A 24,783-nucleotide genomic window follows, 5' to 3' on the forward strand; every position below is an offset into this window, starting at 1 on the left:
AAGGATAGCTATTGCAAATGTAGTTCAAATGTTAGTTGAAAAATATTGAATTTGAAAACATTACATGTGCGATAGCTGAAATGATAGTTGAATTTGTACTCATTTGACAAATTAGTCGACCTTTCTTTATTGTGGTTCCATAGCAAAGCATGTGCATGATGGTATGAAAGGTTAATCATGAAGATTGCATACAAAATACGTATGCCCCTGTTGCAACGCACGGCAATTACCTCGTATATTTTTAAAATTAGAAATGTACAATCTGATGCATCTACACGAAAAAGACATAAAGTTGACTGGATAAAGTAAACTTGTTATTATTTTGCTGAAGCTTGTTAAATTATTAAGCATATCAGCAAGCTAGTTAACCTTCTTTTTCTTTTCTTATTCACATGAGTCAGTCTTTCATTCTTCTCTAGTCGCATATACTTGCATGTGCTGCCTAAATATTTTGTTATTAGATACGCTAGTATGCATGTACAACATTCATGCAAATAGTGCCTAGTTTGGTATCTCTTTGAATTCATAATGGAATTTTTAATTAAAAAAAGCATGGAAAACACATCCTAATCAATGGGTGATAGAAGCATGATGTCACATGCATGGAATTAGCGTACGGCTTGGCCGGCTGGCCGGATTGGCCTACAGTACCTTGTTTGTCTCGGGCACAAACATAGATATATGCATATACATATTTGATGAATTGACGGACCTCATTTTTTCTTTTCCTTGAGAATCTCGCTCATGCACTTTTGGACTTATCATTATGTAAGATTATGTATACTTGTACGCGCATAAGATTGGTGTTACATAACTTGCACATATCTGTTAATCCCAATCATCAATGAAGAAATCAATGGTGTACGAAAAAGGCATATGCGGCTGATTTTATTTTAGTAATATATATGAGTCCACATGGATTTTTTAATATTTTGTGTGGTGGTCGGACTCTTCCTTATTCCTTATAGTTGGCACCCATAATATGCAATAGCAACGTATGAGTTTGCATGTGATTGTCTTGGAGATATCTTTTTTTAGTAGAAAAGGCATATAAGACTTGGATGAAAGATGTGCACGTGACACGCTAAACTGTTTTTACATCATTTTATTTGTACGTAATACTACATCTTTTTAATCTTAATCATTAATATATAAAATTGATGATCAAGATAATTTAATTTGTGTGGATGAACATGATTGCTTGTTTGTCTCTTGTTTAAATAATATAATAGATGGAACTTGATGACGCTTCACTTGTGTTGCACCTTTTTCCCTTGGTTTTGCAGTTGCATGCACCAACTGGATGGAAGGGGGCGCTATGGAGCAAGTCATAGATGATACCATGGAAGGTATACTCTCTCACTCTTCCTATTGTTCTACTACAATACTCTTGGTAATGCAGAAACAACAAAGATTACACTCTAATATCCTGCCTCTATCATTAGTTGCGTCATGTCAATGCATTGTGTGTTAACAGTTCATTTTGTTATTTTCCTTGTAGATTCAAAAGATATATGGATGATTATATGGGTGTGACAAGTATATTGCAACGATGTGATGATGATGTTCCGGTTCATGATGATGATGATGATGTTCTGGTTCATGATGATGATGATGGATGCTTTCAGTTTTAGTTAAGTTGTAGGGATGTTGTTCTTGTTGGATGTTGTTCCTAGGTTAAGTTTTTGTTAAGTTGTAGGGATGTTGATGAATGCTTTTGGTTTAAGTTTCTTTGTCAAAAATATATTTAGATTATGCATCACATTTGGATGATGTACCCCTTTCATATCCACTATTGTAATCCAACCGTTTTATCAATATATATGTTTTCTTTCTCTTGTGAGTATATTCTTTTATTTTTTTCCTCACCTGATATAGATAGTTATTTCCATTATCTAGAGCATTAATTTCATATTATTATTAAAAATATATGCATGAACACCTGAAGCGTTGCAAATTCTTTCAAGCAATGATATTTGGATTCCTGCACATTAACCCACCAACGTATAAAAGTGTTGTAATAGTCGATTTTATGTGTTGTACTCTTGCAACGGTCCATTTTACCAACGGAAGTGTAAGTGTTGCATTATGCGCTAGCAACACTGGATAAGGCAACGCATCCCAAAGCGTTGGTAAAGACACTAACAACGCATATATGGACTTTTAGATACGGAAAAATCCGTTGCTATAGGTGGGGCCTGTTGTAGTGAAAATGAATGAGAATCTGAAAAACTTAAGGAGCTAAGAACCTAAGAGACTAAGAAAGAAGGACTGAATAGAAGGATGAGAAATGAAGAAATATGAGCAACTGATAAAAATATAAATGACTGAGACTGATCTTAACACAAAAAATGGTTGATGACTGATCTGAAAACATATTTGAAAGACTAATTACCGATAACTAATAGTGAGGGCTGAGACTGAAATAACTTCAAATAAAGAAGATTAATACTGAAAAAGAATAAACACAGACCAAATAACTGAAGACTTAACAAATAACTGAAGAGAACTCAACTGAAACACTTAGGGTACTGATCCTTAGGAATATCGATGCCTAAAAACTGAAAACTGAATGAATGATTGAAACAAATACATTAAAACTGAGAAAATGAACTACTAAAAGGACTAAAAGTGAATCAGCGTTAAAGCCGAGAAAGTGATCTACTAAAACAACTAAAACTGAACATACTAAAAAGCTGAGACTAATAACTGAAAGACTAAAATAAATACTAAGGTGCTGATTCTGAGGTACTGAAGAATAAATACTACAAACTGCAAAAAAGCAAAAAGGAACTGAAAAACTGACACACTAACTGAAATAAAATAAGTACCCAGCAGTAAGAACACACTCAAATTCTTATCACTTCACGCGAAAACTGCTAAAAACAAATGGCTGATGAAAACTTCATACAGTCCCCAACCACCCTGTACTTCCATAAACAACAACAAAAAAGTACAGCTACTTCTTGGTTACTTACCAGTTCACACATAAACTACACGACCCCCTGAACTCCCACAAACTTCACGCACCACATTCAGTCCACAGACATTGAATACTGCTTGGTTACTTACTAGTTCCCACTGGAACATTTTTCTGTTGTCAATTATTCACAGGCTGGAACTACATACTGCACTATCTAAGGGGTTAAAGATTTAGGACAACAAAGTTAATACCTCCTGCATGTCCTACCAAGTTCTTGCATTCGAAATCATAGTGCTACTAATGATGCATGTGTTGTTTTCACACGCTACATCCAGACTCAAAACTACATATATACGTCTATGCAACTATTAAGCTCATTGCTATCTGAAGATAGCTAGGGAACAGCAGTACTTAGTTCCTTTCATTACTCGCTCTTTAAGCTAGCTAGCTCAACAAATTTTTATTGGATCACAATCAAATGCATGGTTTGAATGGATTGATTTCCTGCAGTATGAACTAAACACACTACACTTGTATGAACTAAACACGGAAGTACACTTGGATGAACTGAAACACAGGACTGAGAAATGAAAATACAAGAATGGCTGATAAATTTATTGAGTTTGAGTTCCCCCAATCTACAACAAATCTGAAGAGAAATTAAGAAAAGCTGAACACACAGCCCAGGGCACGAGCACCGCAATCTCAGTGACCTAACAATCGGAAGGCCGCTGTGCTATCACATGAATTTCGTGTGGGAGCTAAGAACAGACACCATACAAAAATCATCTAATACGCGCGCGATGACAGATGCAGGAAAATGAAGTGAAGCTGAGCGAGAAAACTCATGGGGGAGAGGGGAATAACTCACCGCACCTTCCACCCGACCGACGTTGACGACTGATTCCGGCCTCTCCGACGAGCAATTGCTGGTGGCGGACCCGACGGAAAAGCTTCGCCGTCCTCCTTTCCCTACTACTCTCTCCTTCCTCCCGGTGCTCCCCGCAGCTTACCTCCTTCTTCTGAGAGCTGCTCGCCGGCAGCTGGCCGCCCTCCATGACCTGCCGCCAGCCCTTGCCGTTGAACGCCGCCGCCGACGACTTCCTCCGCCGGCACTCCTCCGCAACCCAATAAAAGCCCATAACCCAAAACACCTGAAGCCCAACAGGCCAGCACGCACGCATGAGAAACACAGATAGAAGGAAGAGGCAAGCAACGCTGAGATTGGTACACGATCTGACGGCCACAAAAACGACCTGAAGCCAATTACAAAACAGACGACTGAAATTTAGTAAAAGTGTTTGTTTTAGTTTTAGTCCGAGTGTCATACCGGTGTCTACACATTACGGTCCGCAACAATTTTTTATTTTTTTTGCATGGTGGTCGCAACAATTAATAATGTACAAATATGATATGGTAGTATGTTTCGAGTTTTTTTTGAGAAATAATGTGTTTGGAGTTACTCTACGTAAAGATATATAGCATTAAATACTATCATGGCTCTGCTCTCTTTGGTCTCCTCTCTCATTCACACCGTACCAACAATTACCTTGTGTTGCAGGCTTAAGAGTTCGGATTGTGTAATCGATTTGAAGATGCCAATGCATTTTCTGATTTTCTACCACAATATACATTACATGAACATGGCCATTGAACAAATAATCATTTTGATAATGTATGTGCTGATAAACTCAAGTCACGGAGCAGACTAAAGACTCCTTTTTGGAAGGGGGCGATGAGGACAAATGTGTCTTCATCAATAGGAGTAAATTCATAGTAGGGAATGAAAACATTACTAGATTCTGGGAAGATGCCGGGCTAGGGGAGACGTCGTTAGCTCTCCAGTATCCAACTCTTTATAATATCATACAACATAAAGACGCTTTCGTAAGTATAATACCAGGTTCTGTTCCCTTAAATATTCAGTTCGGACGAGTACTAATGGGGGAACAGGTGGGATAGACGGCTATATCTTGTGCGTAGGTTGATGGAGATTGACATTTCTTATGTGGCAGATACCCTGCACTGGAAACTATCGGTGTCAGGAGTATCCTCAGTTAAATCTATGTATCTAGATTTGATAAACACTGGTTCAATCCCAAAATCGCTTTATATTTAGAAAATTAAGGTGCCTTTGAAAATAAAGATCTTTATGTGATTTGTGCACAAGGAATTGATCTACACTAAGGAGAATTTGGCAAAGCTTAGATGGAAGGGTAGTAAACGGAATTGTTTCTATGATCAGGATGAATCAATCCAACATCTTTTTCTCAAACGCCCACTAGTCAAATTATTGTGGCTCACAATATATGTGTCGTTTAATGTATGTCCTTCTAATAGCATATCTTGTTTATTTGGGACATGGTTAAACGGGGTAGAGCCTAAGACAGATGCACATATTCAAGTCAAAGTATGTGCATTACTTTGGGCTATATATAACTGCTGGAATAACATTATATTTAACAGACACATCCGGTCATTTTCCGACGTCTGCATGGATTCGTACGTGGTTGTTACTCAGACATGCAGAAGTCAAGGGAGCATATGGCCTATGGGTGAAACCGAGACCGTAGCACAAAATACATGCAACCAGCTCGTTCGGTCGTTCCGATTAGGATTCGTGGAGGAGCGCCCGCGAATTGGAGACCAACGCCGGGCGATGGCGCGCGGCGACACGATCCAGACACACAGAAGCCGTGTCCGGCTACAGCACGGATCCTTCCGTCGGTAACGCAAAACAGAGAGGCCCCTCCTCTCCAGTACTACTATAGTTCCCCAACGAATTACCAAAAACCGCATATTATCGACCAAATTCACGCCATTGTTCCTCGACACCATGGCCCAAGGCGAATGCAACTGCTCGTGGTCGTCGTTCATGAAGTTTGTCGGAGTCGCGGTGATGTTTCTCGGCTGCACGGCAGCTATACTATATCTTATTCTGTGGCCATTTGTGTCGTCACGAAGCCCCGAGTACACCGTGGCCATCACCAGCGTCGACGGCCTGGACCCGGCCCGGGATCTCCACGGCGACCGGCCGGCGCTCAGCCCGGTGTTCGGCATCACCGTGCGCGCCGACAACACCCGCGACAAGGTCCTCCGGGCGTGCGTCGGCGTGGACTCCTTCGCGGTCGTGTCGTACGGGGACGTGCTGCTCGGCAGGGGCAGCGTGCCGTCGTTCTGCGCCGAGAGACTAGGGGCGTGCGAGGTCGCCGCCACGGCGTGGGGCATGGACGTGCGCCTGCCCCGCTTCCTGCGGGACCGGCTGGCCGGCGAGCTGGAGAGGGGCCAGGTGGTGGTGGACGTGGCGGTGAGGAGTCCCGGGGGCGACGGGTGTTTCGTGAACGGATGCTTGGACAAGGTGATTGTCTGCAAGGCCAAGATCGGAGGGGGTCCATCCCGGTGTTTTGTCACGGAAACTAACAGCGGCACGACGACAAAGGGATAGTGTTTTTGCGGGTGTATAAAAAAGATACCTTCTCCGTCCGATAATATAAGACTGTTCTTGACATTAGGAGTAGTTTAGAATATTGGTTTTTATTTTATTTTAGTCTGTTCTAAGGATACCGTGATGTCTGGTTGTAATTCTTTCAGCCAAGAGATATGCAGTATAGTATTAGATATTGAGATAATTACAAAAAGTGCATGCCGTTGATATGCACTACAACGATAGTTGTCTGATTACTTAACATGAAAAATTGTCCGATTTGATCATTGGATTCGTGTAAATACAAAAGGATCAAACAACAGAAGGTAGAGATCTACTCCTAGTCCCCTGAGAAAAAAAAAAGGCTAGGTTTCCTCTGTCTCCCGCCGGCTCCGCCGCCGGTCCGCCTTGTCTCCAATGGCCTTAGGGTCATGACGGCGCGGTGGATCCTGGCCCTTGTCAGTGGGAGGGCACCGTCTTTAGATGTTCCTTGAAGTTTTGTTAGGGATTGTGTCCTGCTCAGACGACGGCGGCTTTCTGAAAATCGAATAAGGTTCTCCCCTCCAAGTCCTCGTTCCGGTGGTGCGTCTAGCATCGTCGGGGGGCGTGTGGAGGGTGTGTCTCCGGTGGATCTGTCCTTGGTGAATTTGCTTGGATCTTGTCAAAGTTCGCGTACATACGTGTGTCTTCAGGTTGGATCCTTCAGCGGCGGTTGTTGTCCTGGTGCGCTAGCCCTATGGAGTCTTAGCACGGCGACTTCTCGACTATCTACTACAATAAGGTTTGCCCGGCTCCATCAAGGGAGGGCGATGACGGCTGAGGAGTCCTGGATTAAGGGGTCCTCGGGTGTCCGGGTTATTCGGTATGGGCCGGACTGATGGACCGTGAAGATACAAGCAGAAGACTTTCCCTCGTATCCGGATAGGACTCCCCTATGCGCGGATGGCAAGATTGGTGTCCGGATATGTTATTTTCTTTTCCCACAAACCAACGTTGTACAACCCTAGGCCCCTCCGGTGTGTATATAAATCGAAGGGTTTAGTCCGTAGAGGCTATCAGAATTCTCATAGGCTAGACATTTAGGGTTTAGCCATTACGATCTTGAGGTAGATCAACTCTTGTAACCCCTATACTTATCAAATATAATTAAGCAGGACGTAGGGTTTTACCTCCATTAAAAGGGTCTGAACCTGGGTAAACATTGTGTCCCACTTGTCCCTTGTTACCTTCGATCCTCAAATGCATAGTTCGGGACCCTTTACCCGAGATCAGCCGGTTTTGACACTGACATTAGTGTTTTCATTGAGAGTTCCACTATGTCGTCAACAGAAGGATTGATGGCTCGATTTGTCGTCGGGGACCATGCTGTTTCCGGAGAAACCTTTCTTCCTGGTCAGCTTCTTTGTGTTTGATGGCTACGCGTGCCAATTCAACTAGTCACCTCGAGCAGGTCGATAGCTACGCCCCTGGGCAGGGCCTTGTGTCCCATGTGGGTCGATCCGTCTCCCGTGTTCTACTCTTCCTCGTAGGAGACCGCAGCTTCACTTCATCGGTCTTGTCGCCGGTGGTCATGAAGGCGGCGGATGGAGGACGACAAGGACTTCGACGCTGGACGCTGCCGTAGGATAGGTTTAGGGTCGGGTCAGAACGTTTTTTTTCTTCTAAATGTTCAAAATCTAACGAAAATCCGCCATGTTTGCATGATTGTATGATTGTCATCCGGTACATATGAAATCCGCCGTGTTTGTACGATTTTCATTCGGTTTGTTGCCAAAGTGTTTGAAATGTATGCGGACACCGTTGTATGGCGGCCTCCCGCATCATTGTCCGCAGACTGATCCTCTCTCCACGGATAAATGTGGGAGGAAATTTGCGGGTGGTCATTGGAGATGCCCTCATGCATCATCCGTAGGAGATGATATGCACTCAGATTGCAAGGGAAAAGAAACATTCCAATAGCATACCGTAGCAATATGCCAGCACGTTTCTAGAATGCAGTGCATAAAGCACGCTGACTCCAAATAAGCAAATAGGCAGAAGAATTTAGGATTCAAGGAAAACGATTTAGGATACCAGACTATTTACAATTCCAGCCTCATTTCCCAAATATTATTCCTGACAGAACAAGGTAATACATACTGATATCCCAGAATGTACCCGGCATTCATTACCCAGCTCAATCCCTTCGGTATAAACCCACCACGACAGTCTCAACTAAACAAATAAGCAGAAGAATCAACAGGTACTACGTCCAGCAATCAAGGAAACAACTATGAAAGCTAAGGCGACATCCTTCGCCATCGTCAGCGCATTTGGCTGCCAAGACGAAACGGTTCAACTACCTCGCCGACGGCCTGGGTGGCCGGGCTTGTGGCTGCTGGCCCGGCGGCGAAGGGATGTGGCTCTGGGAATGCTGTAACATCTGAACCATGGATGGCGTCTGATAGGAGTGAACAATGGTGCTGCTCTCTGTCGAGTCCCCGCGTGTCGTCGCTCGCTGCCAGGAGTGCGAGCTCAGTCCAGATAGCATGTATGCCCTCCCTGAAGCTTCATAGAGCTGGCGACTCGCCATCCTCTCCTGCATCTCCCTCAGCTCTGCGTCAAGGGCCAAGGAAAGACGGTCCCCGCTCCTGCTTGCAAAAGACTCTGATAGTCTCCTCCTGCAGTCCTCCAGAATTGTCACAGCCTCGGCAAGAGCACCCCTCTCAGCAGCAGCCCTCGCAGATTCGATAGAATCAGCGGCCTGTATGCGGTTCCTCTCACGGTCAACCTCAATGGATACATGTTCAGATATGGCGGATGTCGGCCTGTTGATCTTCACCTCATCTACTTGAAGCTTGATGGTCTCATTAGTTAGATCCCTGTAAGAACAAGCAACCTTTAACAGTGAGGTCTGTTCGCGACACTGTGGGATGTTCACCGACAGCAAAATGTCCCTCTCCTCATCAGCATACAGATGACCAATATCAACTGAACAGCTCCGCCCATCCCTTGCCATCATGCTTGGGTAGCTACCAGATTTGATGGAACAGAGTTGAACACCAGGATGAACACATTCCATGTTGAGTCGCATCTCCTGTACGACAACACTAAGAAGCCCACCAATGCATTGAGCAAACGCATCCTGCATCACGCCTTCATCTTCGATAAAGGAAAATGTGCCACCAGAAGCTTCAGCAATTGAATGCAGGGAGTCTGAATCATGGTCTGCTCCAAATCCAAAAGCATGAATAGGCAGCATACGCCGTGTATCATCCAGAATAGACTGTGGGACAAGTGTGCTATAATCTTTCGGGCCCCCTCGAACATTTGAGCTAAGGTTGTATGTATCTTGCCCGTCAGACAGAAGAATGATGCTGCACACTGAATTATTATAGCTGCGATCCTCAATCACCTTTGTAGCTTTCTTAAGTGCTTCAGCAATGTTTGTGCCACCACCAGCACCAAGCGAGTTAATAGCCTGCAAAGCCTGCTGCCTGCCATAATGCGACATGCGCTGAAGGTGGAACAGCCTTCGGGCAGAAGATGAGAAAGCAATTACAGAAAGGCGATCAGATGGACCAAGGTGTTGAATCACAAAGCCCATTGCCCGCTTTAGCAGTGCCAGCTTGGTGCCTGCCATACTGCCACTAATATCAATCACTGTGACAAGATCAACAGGAGCACGTCCGCTTGGGGATCTAACTGAGCTTTCATTGACCAATCTGCCTGTGACCTGGTCTGAGCTAGCACTGGGAGCTTTCAGGTGGATCAGGACAGAAAATCCAGCTTGAGATGATGACTGTGGAATGGATGAGAATTCTGGATATGTACTGATTTCTGCAGTCTTCTTAGACCGAGAATTAAGACTGTCAGTAGCTTCTGTCTGCTGTAAAGGTTCATCGTCATTGAAGTCTGTTGGCTCAGAAGTATGTAAGCGACGAACTCCTCGCTGACGGTTTGGAACTTGATGGAGAAGAGCCACATAGGCATCTTGTTGTGGCAATTGGACTCCATTAATTCCACGTCTTCCATCAGGAATGTTGGAAGAGAGTGAGCGATTCAAGGGTATCTCTTTCCACTTTGCCCGGCAGACTGGGCAGACATGATTCCCATGTTTCACATTGGATGAAATGCAGTGAAAATGGAACTTATGAGAGCATTCTGCAGTGAACAAGGCTTGACCATGGCCTGATCTCATAGAGTCAAAGCATATTGCACATTTCCTCTGTTCAAGTACAAAAAAAAATAGAGATCAATATAATTCCATCAAAATCTACCCAAAAATAAATAAATGAACAGCTTCTTGGATGGCACATATATATGTTGTTCTGCAAATGGTCTAAGCTACATTGTAAACTCATTAACTCAAAGGATATCCTACACAAAAATGCAAACTGCAGGCTGTGCTCCTGATCAAATTAGAAGAAACAAAATACATAAACCTTACTAAAGACATGACATTACATCGTAAGTACTTAAATTTCTGTTGTAAAGAGTTCAGTTTTCTTTTATGAAAAGTCGGCGAGCATGCACAACAAAATGTCAGCTCAATGTGGTAGACAGGAAAAGATCGGGAGCTAGACAGGAAAAGAATTGAATTTAGGGTTATTGTGGATGGGCCTTTGGCTAGTTGAGTATGAGCTAGACACACAGTTACATAAACAGAAATTGCGGAACTGTTTCTGTTTCCAGCAGAAACAGCTATTCCGACTACGTATCTTTTTCCGGGGCAAAGTTTCCGCTTAAGCTGGGAATTTTTCTGTTTAAGTTTCCGGAAAATGCTCACCGTTTCCATTTTTGCATGGAAAGGACAAACATTCAGTTCCATTTTGACCCTGCCAACGCTAGCCTACGAAAGGACATTTTTCCTGTGTCTGGGTCTGGTACCACCTTACATACACGATAAAAAGAGAAGACAATGGCACAACTCTATCAAACCACAAATCAAACTCCATTATAAGAACAGGGTAACCAACATCAAGTCTAGCACTTTGTTTTTGATTGGTCCATCACCATCGAGAAAATATAAATGGTTGTGTCAACTATTATACAAAGATAAAGAGGTTAAGTGTTTCACAGAGATAAAGAGGCTAACTGTTTCATGAATTTGCCAAACCAACTACTACGAGCATACGGAGGTAAATGTTTGTGTCAACTTTTACAAACAAAACCAGGTTAACTATTTCATGAATTTGCCGAAACGAAAGTACAAACCAAGTACACCCTTTGAACAGGGACCAACCGCCTACCACCAAACTTTCAAAGCAAAGAAAAAATCCGGTCTTATCCCCACATGTTGTTATACTGAAGCAATTGACCATTCACTTTGTATATATTATCACCACCATAAGTTTCAACCCCCTATATTTAACTTCAATGGTTTTGCAAATGGTAAAAGCTACCTTCACATGCAAAGTAAACCCACCAACTCGAAGGACGTAACCTACAAGAATGTAATACACAACAAAAGAACCAAAACAAAACTAGGTGCAGGCTGTGCTGCGGTCGGTCCAACTTATAAAAAAGAACACACAGAAAACATAAATGTTATTACATCCATCAGAAGTAATTCACTTCCTGTTCAACAAAAGTTTATTTGTTACATGGAAAAGCGCACAACAAAATGTCAAATAAAGAGGCGCAATCCTCGTGAGGTCGCTTGCTGAATTGTCATAGTACGTATGGTCAAACCACGCATGCAGTTGCAGTTGCAGTTGGCAGTCAAAGCACATTCACCACAGAAAAATAAATGATATACCATAAACAAGAAACAATTTCATGAATTTGCATCGCTGGTGCCAAGTTGGAGCGTTTGCCATAAATACAGAAAGCTGGTGGTAGGAGGAAAAAGTCGGGGATTTGCTCCACGTGACGGCGCCACGGGCGGGTGATGAGCAAAGGAAGCAAAGCTTTTCGCGGTCCTTTTCAGGGGAGGGGGCAAGTGGAATTCATTAATAGTGGGATGCAATAGGAAAGTGGGCCCACGTCGTACGCAATTATGAATATCCAATGCAAAGTCAAATCTGGATTAGCTTAAAAAGATATGGCGCTGAGCAGATCACGGCTGGCGCAACACTGTATTGGAAGTTTGCTACTACTACTATCTGCTGCCGGGGCAAAGAAGTGAATGGTCCAAAGCCACAACAATACTCCCACTAGTACACAGCAATACTAGTAGTACAGGATTGAAAACAGGGACATGTATGATTCGGAAGGGGCGCACGAAACAAAGCAGCGGCGGCGATCACGAGGACGATGGCTACGCTCGGGATCGGCTGCAGTCTACAGGGGTGGTAATCCACAGAAGTATCTTCTTCCAGGAGCGCTGAACTTGTGAAACGCTTTGAAAAGCAACAAAGTCTAAAATATCTTAAGCATGCAGAAAATCGGTCGTCTACTGGTAATAAATCTTAGGCAGGTCAGGAGAACCCGAAATTCGCGCGGACGGATACGCATCTCGCTATAAACCGGCATTTCAAATCTAATTCAGTAAACGCAGGGCTCCCGATTTTATTTGATTTTGTTTTATTTTGCGTTAGAAACGCAAGGTATTATTACTCGGAAAGCGCAAACGGAAACTGCCTCACCTTGGAGGAGGACCTGCTCCCGGACTTGGACCTCCGCAACGCGCCGCCGCCGCCAGCCGCCGGCTCCTCGGGCGCCGACCCCACCGTCACGGCCGCCTCGCCCCGACACCCGCCGGCGCCCGACGCCGCCGGCCTCCCATCGCCGCCGTCGCCCTCGGCGGGGGCGAGCACGCAGAGACGGAGGGCCAGCGCCCGCTTGGCCTTCCTCCACGCGCTCTCCATCGGCCCGCCTTGCGCCGCGATCCCGATTCCCAGGCCCGAACCAACCCGGCTCTCCCCGCTCGTCTGGCTCTTATACCGCCGCTATGCGGCCAGGAGGGCTGCGGCTGTGGTGGAATTGGAGGGGAGGCGGCACGACATTAGTGACTGGAGGTGGAGCGTTTGGGTGCGGCTTCTTCCCTTGTGTCCTCTGGCCTGGTTTGACCCGCGGGAGGGAGGGGAGGAGAGGAGAGGAGAGGAGAAACGTGCAAGGGATGCCAAGGGAGGGAGGCGGGGCACAGGTCAGCGTGCGGGTTTAAATCCAGTGACGGGTGACGACGGGAACGGGGGTTTGGCTCCTTTCCGGCGTTTCTTTTTTTTTTACAGCAGGCAATCAAGTCGCCGGGAGAGGCGGCGGTGAGGAGGGAGGGAGCGCCCTGGTTGGAGCTGGAGGTCACAAGATATCGGGGGGCGGTGCAATGAATTCTGGGTCGCCCCTGCCAGCGGAGCGGTTGAACGGGGACGGTAGTATATTTAAATATGGATTTTCGTTACATTTTAAAGTTTCTTAGTATTTGAATATTTTAAAGTTTGTTCAGATATTTGACTAGCAAAACGTTAATGGGTGTCAACAAAAAATACGCTGTTGAATTCGTATTTGAATGACTTTTACAATGATGTTGTTTTGGTACCTACAACTTATATTTTAACAGTTAAAATCATGGTCGAAATATGATGGGGGACTAGCGAACCAGGAATCAGGAATATTTTACAAACTATAAGGCTCTAAAGGAATTTTCTGTACAAGAATCATATCCTATACAATTTATACAAAATTCCTCCGAACTGAAGGAGGCCTTAACTAAGCAACTTCGTATTTTTACTCCGCATGTTCCTATTATATATGATGCACTCATATTGCAAGGTCCAACTTTGACCATCAATCTGACTAACAAAATGTTTGTTACTGTATGTCACAAAAATTATACTAATTAATGAATAATTAATATATTACTGATGCTAATAATGGTCAAAGTTCAATCGCAGAAAACGAGGAGATAAGGACGACGAGAATAAATTATTTTCAACCAACAGCTGGATCCATTTGTAAGCACGAATTATGGCAATAGATATGATATGGATTGGTACAACCCCCTTCTGTCCAAACTCATACCCACAGAAATCATCTATACCCACCCACTTCAATACCTGTGGGCACAAATTGACACAAATGCCCCTACCCAATGGATATCCGGTGTGTATAATATATCGCATTACCATATACAAAAGTAGAGAAATTAATCACGTAGGACATATGAAAAGTAGCAGGCCGGTGGGCTACAACTGGTTTCGGGAATCATGGGTTTTTGGTTTTTGGTAGGATCGTAGTGGTTTGATGTTAACCCCACATGTCATATGATTTTTTTTTTCATATATTAACTCTTTTTGGGTATCCATTGGGTTACCCACATACACAATTTCATACCGATGCCCTAGCCATATTTTGCGGGTATGGATACCATTACTGGGTACAAATTAAAGTCTCATCCCATGCCCATTGTATTCGGGCAAGTACCCACGGGTACCCATACCAATGGGCAAAACTGCCACCCCTAGACGACTATATGAAATTTTGTCAATAATTGATGAGCCATATCAGATACAACCATGGTAGATAAGGATTTGAGTTGTCCGCCTAGTCGACCGCCATGTCATCCTAATAAAATGGACCCACCGTGTTAGTTCGGGGAAATAATGAATTAGATAGATGCGGCATGAGACCAAAAAAGGGACAATATGGCTACACAAGATCACCCCCTGAGAATAAAGTGTGAAATTTACTCCTTTTGTAAAAAGATTGTCTACGTATAAGACGTAGGACCATCTTGATAACAATATGTCCATGATTTCTTCATGCTCTATCATCTTCTTCTTGAGACGAAGGAGGGAGTCAAAAAGAAAAAAGAAAAAGAAAGGAGATAAGACAATGAAAAAACTGTGCAACAGAGATGTAGAAGGGCCCCAAATGATAAAGACGATGTTCATAATAATCTTCAATTAGGAGATGTGATAGAAAAGGAAGAGATATAAGAGAAGGCGTGGAAAGCACATGAATGGCAATAGTATTGGTGTCATTGGAGATTCTTTAAGGCCCTGCTTGGGATGGGCGTAAATTTCTGCACATGTTTTTATTTTACAGGCGTAAACTATCATCCACATCTCATTTTCCACCTGGAAACAAAACGACGCGTCCAATGCGTATCCTTATCTAGCTGAATACGAGCGAAAACAGTAATCCAAGCGGGCCTAAGTGGTTCCATGTACTTTACGTAAAACCCATGTGTGTAAGCTTACTTTTTTTCTCCTTTTAAAATGACATAAATTGTCCTATTGGTGGAAAGTCTAGCATAAAAAGGAACCGATAGATTCACGCAAATGTTTTATCATTGTGCATTAGAAGGAAACAACAAGATTTTTTTTGAGGCTAACTGGCAGGTGTTCTGCCTTTTCATTAAGATTAGGAGTGAACAAAAATTGTTACAAGAAGTGCAGGGGCATGGAAGGAAGAGGGTCCAGTAGCCTTAGGCTCTGGCTGTACATCCAGAATGGCTACGTTTCCTGACTATGGGAGAACAACAAGGATAGGTCATCGGAGGTCAGGCGTGAGACAGCGGCAGCCAAGCTAGAGGACTGCCGAAAGATCCTTCTGTTGCGTTCGTTCCAGACATGCCATGCATGGTAGGCAGCGGCAGCAGCAGCGTGTTTGCTCATGGAGGAGAAGTGGAACCACCATTCTTCAGTTCCCTGGAAGGGAGGCATTGGTAGCAGATGTAGCGTTGGAATGGCAGTTCCAAGAAGGTGCCACACCTCCTTGCTGTACGAGCAATGGGTAGTAAGGTGCAGTGCCATCTCAGGCTGTTGATCACATAGCACACAGGTCGCCGCTTGCGTACCACCTCTGACGCGAAGTCTATCAACAGTGGGAAGCCTGTTCAGCGTCAACATCCAGGCAAAAAATTTCACCTTGGTCTCCATTCTCATTGACCATACCTTTGCAAGCGCCGGCTGGGCAATGGTACCAAAGAACTGTGCATTATAGGCTATTTTTGCACTGTAGACACCATTAGTCGTCCAATTCCAGCAGATGGAGTCCTCAATGTTAGATAAAGTGATATGCTGGATGAGGCCCCAGAGGTTGATGAATTCATGAAGGGCGTCAGGCGAGTTTAGGCGCTGGAGCCCTTTCATCCACCGGCCATCAATCAATGTTGCAGCAACCGTTGCACATTTACGTGCAGCCAGCGGAAAGAGGCTGGGCGCAATATCTTTTGGTGCAGAGCCATTCAGCCACCGGTTGGACCAGAAAGATGTTGTTGCTCCGTTGCCAAGGGTGACAGTGGTAGATGCGTTAAACAACTGGTAATCAGTAGGGCTGCATGGTGTGTTGGATCCAATCCATGGCCTGGAGGACCTTTCCCAGGCAAACCACAACCATCTGATCCTAAGGGTTCTGCTGAAGAGATCCAGATTCTTGATGCCCAGCCCTCCACAGTTCTTTGGGGAGCACACTTGTCTCCAATTGACAGCACAATTTCCACCAGTTGCATCTTCATCTCCTTTCCATAGGAACCCTCTCCTAATCTTGTCAATTCTCTTGATGAGCCACTTTGGAGGAGGGAAGATAGTGAAGAAATAAGTGGTCAAAGAGGTGAGAACAGAGTTGATGAGAGTTAGCCTGCCCGCCTTGTTGAGGAGCTTCCCTTTCCATCTTGCGAGCCGAGCAATAATCTTGTCAATGAGAGCTTGGAAATCGGCACGTCTCGGGTTGCGCAGCCCAAGAGGAAGGCCCAGGTATTTGCACGGGAAGCAGCATGTTTCTCCTTCGAAATCAGCCAACAGGTAAGCAGTTTCATCAGATTCACAATTGATGGGGAAGGCAGATGACTTGCTGAAGTTGGTGTGCAGCCCGGAGATCTGTCCAAAAATGGCCAAAATGGATAGAAGCGATGCCACCTCCTCTTTTACAGGGTTGATGAAGAGAGCTGCATCGTCGGCATATAAGCTGATGCGAAGCTTGGCCGAGCGGAGGGCTATCGGGCTAAGAATATTGGCATCAGAGGCTTTGGAGAGGATCGCTTGTAGAGGTTCGATGGCCAGCAGGAACAGGAAAGGAGATAGCGGATCGCCTTGTCGCGGCCCACGCCTATGGTAGAAGGGGGGTCCAGGGGTTCCGTTGAGCATCACACGGGAGGAAGTCGACGCCAAGGACAGAGCGATGAGGTCTCTAAATCTCTGACCAAAGCCAAACTGGGCAAGGGCATCCAGAAGATAGCTCCAGCGGACAGAGTCAAACGCTTTCGCAATGTCAAGCTTGATGAAGATGGCCTTCTTTTTACTTCGGTGGAGATTTTTGATCAGGTTTTGGACGTAGAGGAAATTGTCTTGAATGCTGCGGTTCTTCAGGAAAGCACTTTGACTGTGGGAGATGAGGTGTTGCATCTCGGGAGCTAATCTTGTTGCCAGCATCTTGCCAAGTAGCTTAGCCACACTATGTGTCAGGCTGATGGGGCGATAATCAGATGGACGCAAGGCATTGTCTTTCTTCGGGATGAGGGCAATGTAGGCTGTGTTCAGCAGATTCCAGAAGTTTGCATTGATAGCAGAGAGTTGGTTAAGTGCAGCCAGGAGGTCCACTTTGATTGTGTTCCAGCAAACCTTGTAAAAAAGACCAATAAAACCATCAGGCCCCGGTGCTTTCTCTGAGGGGGAGTCTTTGATTGCCTTGAGCAACTCGTCCTGATCAAAAGGAGCATCAAGGTGACTTAAATTTGTCCGGGGCAGCTGCAAATAATCCCAGTTCACCGTTTGGGCAGGGGCATCATCGTGGGGGCCAAGGATCCGAGAGAAGTGATTCAACAGAGCCGTCGCCTTGTCATCTTTATCAGAAATTACTGTTCCATTCATGTGGAGGAAGGGGATGTGGTTTTTTCGCCGACGACCATTTGCCCGCAAGTGAAAGAGTCTGGTGTTGGCGTCACTGTCCCTTATCCAGACCAGTCGAGATCGTTGGCGCCATTTGATGCGTTCAATTGCCGCGAAGACGAGCAGCCGAGACTTGAGAAGTCGTCGTAGCTCAAACTCCTGTGGTGACAGGTTACGACTTTCCTGGGCAATATCAAGCTGCGGTATAACCTTAGAGGCGATGGCAGATTGGAGCTTTCGTCGGCGAATAGTCAACTTGCTCCAGCACTTAAGAGCCTTGGCCACCCTTGTCAGTTTAATATGAAGACGCCGAACTGGGTTAGCAGAGAGAACCGGCTTGTTCCAGGCTTCGGAAACAATCTCTTGGAAGCCTGCTGCCTTAAGCCACCAAGCCTCAAAGTGGAAGCCAGAGAACTTTTGATTGCTAAAGTTCTTCAGGATGAGTGGGCAATGATCAGAGATTTCAGTGGAGCCGGCTAGAAGCTGACATCTAGGAGAGAGTTCCTCCCATTTCTTAGAGAAGAGCACCTTGTCGATCTTGGTGTGTGTTGAATGAAGCCGCTCGTTGGACCAGGTGAAACGTCGACCAATGAGGGGGAGCTCCTTGAGGTTCAGATTATCTATGGCAGCCCGGAACCGTCTCAGCATCGCAAGGTTGACGTTGCCATTGCTCTTCTCATCCATTCTGCTAATGAGGTTGAAATCGCCCATGATCAGCCACTCCTGTTTACACATGGGCTGCAGCGCACGCATTTCGTTGAGGAAAAGAATCTTGCCAGCATCTTCTTGGGGGCCATAGACGCCAGTTAAAGACCAAACAGCATTGGAGGCGAGTTCAGTAACAAGCACACTGACGGAATAAGCTCCAACAAGCAGAGGTTGTGGGGTGATGGTGTAGTGGTCAGAGGATGCCGCAATGAGTACACCACCTCGGGTGCCAAGTGTCGGCAGATATGCAAAGTTGTTGACAAAGCTAGCACCCAGAGTTTCAGAGACAGTAGCGTTGGAGATATTGACAACTTGGTTTCCTGCAGGCATACAAGATTGCATCTATGATTCGAGACCATATCTCGCACAACTGATCTTCTAGCCGGGTTGTTCAAGCCCCTGATGTTCCAACTTAGACATGATCCATTCATGGTGGAAACTGAACACAACTAGGTGGAGAAACACTGACAAAGAACAGGGTAGCAGAGGGGGGATACACCGAAAACGGGTACAGAGTTGGTGTTGTAGCAGTCATGGAGCTGTCTTGGGTCGGCCCAACCATCGCCACTGCAGGGGCTAGTATCCTAGGTGGCCACCGTCACAGCAGTCCCCGCTGCTGGCGGCGCAGCCGGCAGTGTCGTCTTCGCCCTCTTCGTCGCGGTGGCACCCCCCTTCCTTGTGGTAGACACCAGCGAGGTGACTGCGCTGATGAAGTAGGGGGGAGCGGGCGGCCGTAGGGCTCCTTGTAGCGCTGGATGTCAGCATCGGAGGCCGGCGAATCTGGCAGCAGCTGGCCGGATTTCTTGAGCAGGACAACATGAATCTTGTCGAGGGTGGCCATGCCATGCGTCGGCTTGGCCGCAAGGCGGCCACTGCGCCTGGATTCGTTGGGGATTAGCTGTTGGGGTGGCGCAGAGGTGGGTGGCGGCAAAGTGGGCGGAGCCAGAGGCGGGGTTGGTTGTGTCGGCGTGGCCAGCAGCGGCGGCGTGGTGGGGCGAATGAAAGCGGCGATGAAGTGGTCGAGTTGTTCCTCCTGTCTTGTGCGTGCGGTTGTGGGCTGCACGTTGCTTGTGAAGCCCTCCACGAGTTCATCCAGGTCTGGGGGTAGGCCCGAAGGGTTGGTGGCACCGGCATCTTGGGCTAAGGCCTCGAAATCCTGGGCCGAGGAAGCATCGAGGAGGACGAGAGGCGCGGGGGCGAGGCCCAGACCTAGCGCCATGTCTCTAGGATCCTTTCCAAAGTGCTGCAGCGAGGTGCGGTTGAGGTCGTCGCTCGCAGGTACGGTCAGCGCGGACATAAGGGTTGCAGGGAGGGTAGGCACAGCCTCATGGCCGGCCAGTTTGTCTTCAAGTACCAACGCAGGGGCGGGGCCAAGGCCCACCAGTGCAGGAGACATGAGAAAGGGAACTGGCACTGAACCCAGTTCGGATCGCTCTGGATCAGACACCAAGGAGGCACCAACGGGCATGCACACAGCCTCCGAGGCATGCAGAGCTCCTGTAGCTAGATCAAAGGTGGGGGGCCCGCCTGCCGCACCGACAGTGCTGTCAACTGCGCCCACCGTGATCACCCCAGACGGAGGAGACCAGGCGCCGTGAGGTGGGCTTGCGAGTCCAGCCGACACGGCCAGCGTTGTCTGACGTGAAGGAGTAGGGTCGTTACCGTGACGGCGCCCTCCATGATCATCGCCGCCTCCCCTGCCATGGGAGGTGGCAGAAGAGCGGCCATGGCCACCGGCCGGTGTCGGATGCTGCCGGCTCGACGACTGGCCATCTCGACGCCCTCCCCATTCGCCCCCTTGTCCGCCATCAGGCTCGTCCCCGTCGCCACCGCCTCCAAAATTGAGGCGGGAATGGACGGAGGCCCTGGGGCTGCGTGGGGGAAGGTGCCATCGGTGAACTTCCGGTGCCAGTTATAGCGCCACTTGACCACGCCATCGTCGGGGCAAGATGGCTGGATGCCGCTGATGTCGCAGCTAGAGCTTTCGTTGCTGACGGGGCCAACGGAGTAGTCGTGCACCCAGTCGTGGTGGATGATGATGGGGTAGTCCAGCAGGGAGACCGGCGCGAAGTGCCGGCGCACCGTGGGCGCAGCCTCCATGAACTGACGATGGAAGTCAGGCGAAGAAGGGTTGCACGGCTCCTCCACCCAAAGCATACCTCTCGTGGCGATCTTGGACACGTCGTCTACCCAGGCCCACGCGCAACAGCAGTCTGACTCCTAGTCAGTGAACAACTCCTCGTCGATGGATTCGACAATGGCCGTGGGCAGCAGCAGTTGCTTGACATCGGCGATGGACCAGGCGTGCCTCGGGGCGCCCTCTAGGCAGACTCGAACCTTGTAGGGCAGGCGGACCACACCGGCCTGTAGCGCGCCGAGACCGATGCGCCAGGTGTCTTCCAGTTATTCGTCGTCGTTGCCATGTCATTTGCTTGCGTGTTGCATCGTGTCATGTCATCATGTGCATTGCATCATCATGTTTCAAAACCTGCATCCGTCCGGGTCTTCCGGTTCTCTCCGTTGTCCGTTCTGAGCCCAGACACACTTGCACGCGCCCGTGGCATGTCCGAAATATTATTTTATAAGTGGCCGGAAAATGTTCTCGGAATGGGATGAAAGTTGGCATGCGGTGTTTTTATGTTGTAGGTAGGCCGCGTGCCAAGTTTCATCGTGTTCGGAGTCCGTTTGACGCCCCAACGGATAACTATAGCGGCAGTATACCGGTCTAACGTCGGACGTTTTTGGTCTCCGAAAACTGTTGCCGGGCTTTCCCTCTCTTTCCTCTCTAGACCGTCTACACAGCCCACTACCTACCGTCAGGTCCAACCTAACCTCTCTTGTCAGCCCGCGGCCCTCCTCGCGCGCGTCCGAAAGCTGCCCCGGACCCGAACCGGACTTTCGTCGCTGTTGTGTCCAGATCATCCCCAAACATCTACAAAACGTCTCCGTTTTGTTAATTGGACTTCCTAGTCTATTTTTTTCCCGACCCTCCGATTACGATCGTAGGGACGGATTAGTCCCTAAATGTCTCCCTCTTTCTTTATATATATATATACTCTCTAGTCTAAATCTAGACCAAACCCTAACTTCTAGGCGCTTGTCCCTACCGCCGCCGCCACACTTATTCCCCAAATCCCCATCGGGATCTCACCCACAGCCAACCACAAACCTCCCCTGGTCTCCTCCTCGTTGTCCCATCGAACCAATCCCACCGCACCAGCTCCTCCCGATCCATCGAGCGCCTCCTCCTTCCTGTTCAATCCAGAGGAGTGGAGCTCCTCCGCGCCCACGCCTCCTCGCACCTTCCTTCCCTACTCCCAAAGACAGCCATGAGCGAGCGCCCGAGCCCCTATCGAGCTCTTCCTCTGCTCGCGCAACAGCATCTCGTCTTCGTCACCATGAGCCGCCAGGACCGGCCTCGTCCCTCTCCCTTCCTTCGTTCTCCTCCTCCCGTCGTCTCTCTCTCTAAGTACTCTCTCTCTCTCTCTCTCAGGTGCCCGTAGCCGCCGCCCAGGTAGTTCGCTGTTGACCCCGTCTTCGCCACATCCGGCCGGGATCCACCGGATCCGGGGCCCTGCGAATCGTTCCCGGCCTCACCAGCGTCACCGGACCCGTAGTCGCCGGAGCTTCATCGCGCCGCCGCTTCCTTCCTCCTACTGCTGCGTTTTCTTCTTGAGGGAGACCAGCGCCCCGACTTGAAGCCCATGTCCCTGCCTCGCGTGGACCTCGCCCTGCCTCCGCTCGATCTGCCTACAAGGCCCAGCTCCCTCCTTCGCGCGAAGCCTAGTTATAGCAACGCCCTGCCTCCTTTCGCCCGGGCCGGCCTCGCCTCGGCCTGCTTCGGCTCCCGATGGACCTCCACGTCGCCCGCGCCTGGGCCTCCTTGCGCAAGGCCCAGCGCGCCAGCACCCCTCCGCAGCCTGCTCCTTTGACCGGGCCGAAGCCCATGGGTGAGGCCACCCACAGAGCCCCTCCTTTGTTTTATTTCTACCGTTGGGCCAGACTACAGTTTTGGCCCGAGATGTGTTTTTTTTCCGCAGAACGTTTTAGCTAATTTTCCCGAGAATGCAGATTTACAGAAAATCCCTTGCACTTCATGCATTTAATAACTCACCAACCGTGCATCGGATTAAAACAATTTATATATGAAACTTGCTTAGAAATTCATCTAGTTTCATAATATGTCACTCTCATCCATGTTTAACATGTTTAAAATGTTGTTTGTTTAAATTTGCTTAATAACTTGCTAAAATGATTTATTTCATAACTAAATAACCGTAACTCGGTTTGTAACAAACTTTATATGTAAATGGGGTAGAAAAATGTCTAGTTTAACATGGTGGCTTTACTTTGCATGTTTAAAAACTCTAAAATTGTGTTTAGGGCAGAACAGTACCAAACCTAATATATGCATATGAGGATTTACCGGAATTGTTGTTCGTTGCTTCCGGCCTCATTTAAGCTTGCCTAGATAGGTAGTTTTATTATGTTTCACCCTCTTTCCATGTTTAACAACATTTAATATTGTTGGGTACATAAACAAGTTCGAACCAAATAAGTCACGTGGTGTTTCTTCAAACTGCAACGGAGTTGCATATTGAGCTCCACTTAATTTGTAGTATTGTTTGTGCATATTGCCATGCCATGCTTCATTAAACCGGACATGCATCATACTTGATTGTGCATCATGCCATGTTCATGTGTTGGTTGTTTACTATGTTGTTTGCTCCTTTTCCGGTGTTGCTTCTTCGGGTTGGTTCCGATAACGTCGTGTTGTGAGGATCCGTTCATCTACGTCCGTTTGTCTTCTTCATGGACTCGTTTTTCTTCCTTGTGGGATCTCAGGCAAGATGATCATACCCTCGAAATCACTTCTATCTTTGCTTGCTAGTTGCTCGCTCTTTTGCTATGCCTATGCTGCGATACCTACCACTTGCTTATCATGCCTCCCATATTGTTGAACCAAGCCTCTAACCCACCTTGTCCTAGCAAACCGTTGTTTGGCTATGTTACCGCTTTGCTCAGCCCCTCTTATAGCGTTGTTAGTTGCAGGTGAAGATTGAAGTTTGTTCCTTGTTGGAACATGGAGATCGTTCCTTGTTGGAACATTGTTTTGCTTGTTGGGATATCACAATATCTCTTATTTAATTAATGCATCTATATACTTGGTAAAGGGTGGAAGGCTCGGCCTTATGCCTGGTGTTTTGTTCCACTCTTGCCGCCCTCGTTTTCGTCATATCGGTGTTATGTTCCGGATTTTGCGTTCCTTACGCAGTTGGGCAATAATGGGAACCCCTTGACAGTTCGCCTTGAATAAAAGTCTTCCAGCAATGCCCAACATTAGTTTTACCATTCGCCACCTAGCCTTTTCTTTTCCCTTGGGGGTCGCGCGCCCAAGGGTCATCATTATTTTAAACCCCCCCCCCCGGGGCCAGTGCTCCTCTGAGTGTTGGTCAGACCGAGCAGACTGCGGGGCCACCTCGGGGCAACTTGAGGTTTGGTTTTACTCGTAGGATGTCTCATCTGAGTGTGCCCTGAGAACGAGATATGTGCAGCTCCTATCGGGATTTGTCGGCACATTCGGGCGGTGTTGCTGGACTTGTTTTACCATTGTCGAAATGTCTTGTAACCAGGATTCCGAGTCTGATCGGGTCTTCCCGCTAGAAGGAATATCCTTCGTTGACCGTGAGAGCTTGTGATGGGCTAAGTTGGGACACACCTGCAGGGATTTGAACTTTTGAAAGCCGTGCCCGCGGTTATGGGAAGATGGGAATTTGTTAACATACGGTTGTAGAAAACCTAAAGTTGACCTTAATTAAAATGCATCAACCGTGTGTGTAACCGTGATGGTCTCTTCTCGGTGGAGTCCAGGAAGTGAACACGGTGTTGGAGTTATGTTTGACGTAGGTTGTTCTAGGATCACTTCTTGATCATAGTTTCTCGATCGTGCTTTGCCTTCTCTTCTCGCTCTCATTTGC

General features: G+C 47.1%; 3 protein-coding genes across 3 annotated transcripts; 1 reads left to right on the forward strand and 2 right to left on the reverse strand.

The window, feature by feature from the left end:
* The first annotated feature begins 5,759 nt into the window (after window positions 1-5,759).
* On the forward strand, window positions 5,760-6,368 carry LOC147986105 (NDR1/HIN1-like protein 13). Its single transcript, XM_087541876.1, has one exon. The coding sequence runs from the start codon at window positions 5,760-5,762 to the stop codon at window positions 6,366-6,368; it is 609 nt and encodes a 202-aa protein (XP_087398002.1).
* Window positions 6,369-8,427: 2,059 nt separating this feature from the next.
* On the reverse strand, window positions 8,428-13,421 carry LOC125538977 (E3 ubiquitin-protein ligase WAV3). The gene is made up of 2 exons (XM_048702309.2): window positions 12,917-13,421; window positions 8,428-10,554 (listed from the first exon to the last, which is right to left on the reverse strand). Exons 1-2 carry the CDS (start codon window positions 13,136-13,138, stop codon window positions 8,686-8,688), a joined length of 2,091 nt encoding a protein of 696 aa, XP_048558266.1. The 5' UTR covers window positions 13,139-13,421; the 3' UTR covers window positions 8,428-8,685.
* A 2,303-nt stretch (window positions 13,422-15,724) lies between these two features.
* LOC147986106 (uncharacterized) lies at window positions 15,725-20,273 on the reverse strand. The gene is made up of 2 exons (XM_087541877.1): window positions 19,495-20,273; window positions 15,725-19,070 (listed from the first exon to the last, which is right to left on the reverse strand). Exons 1-2 carry the CDS (start codon window positions 20,271-20,273, stop codon window positions 15,725-15,727), a joined length of 4,125 nt encoding a protein of 1,374 aa, XP_087398003.1.
* Window positions 20,274-24,783: the final 4,510 nt, after the last annotated feature.

Source organism: Triticum urartu, chromosome 2A, assembly GCF_056163025.1.
Source record: "Triticum urartu cultivar PI428250 chromosome 2A, HENAU_Tu73, whole genome shotgun sequence".
NCBI lineage: Eukaryota > Viridiplantae > Streptophyta > Magnoliopsida > Poales > Poaceae > Triticum > Triticum urartu.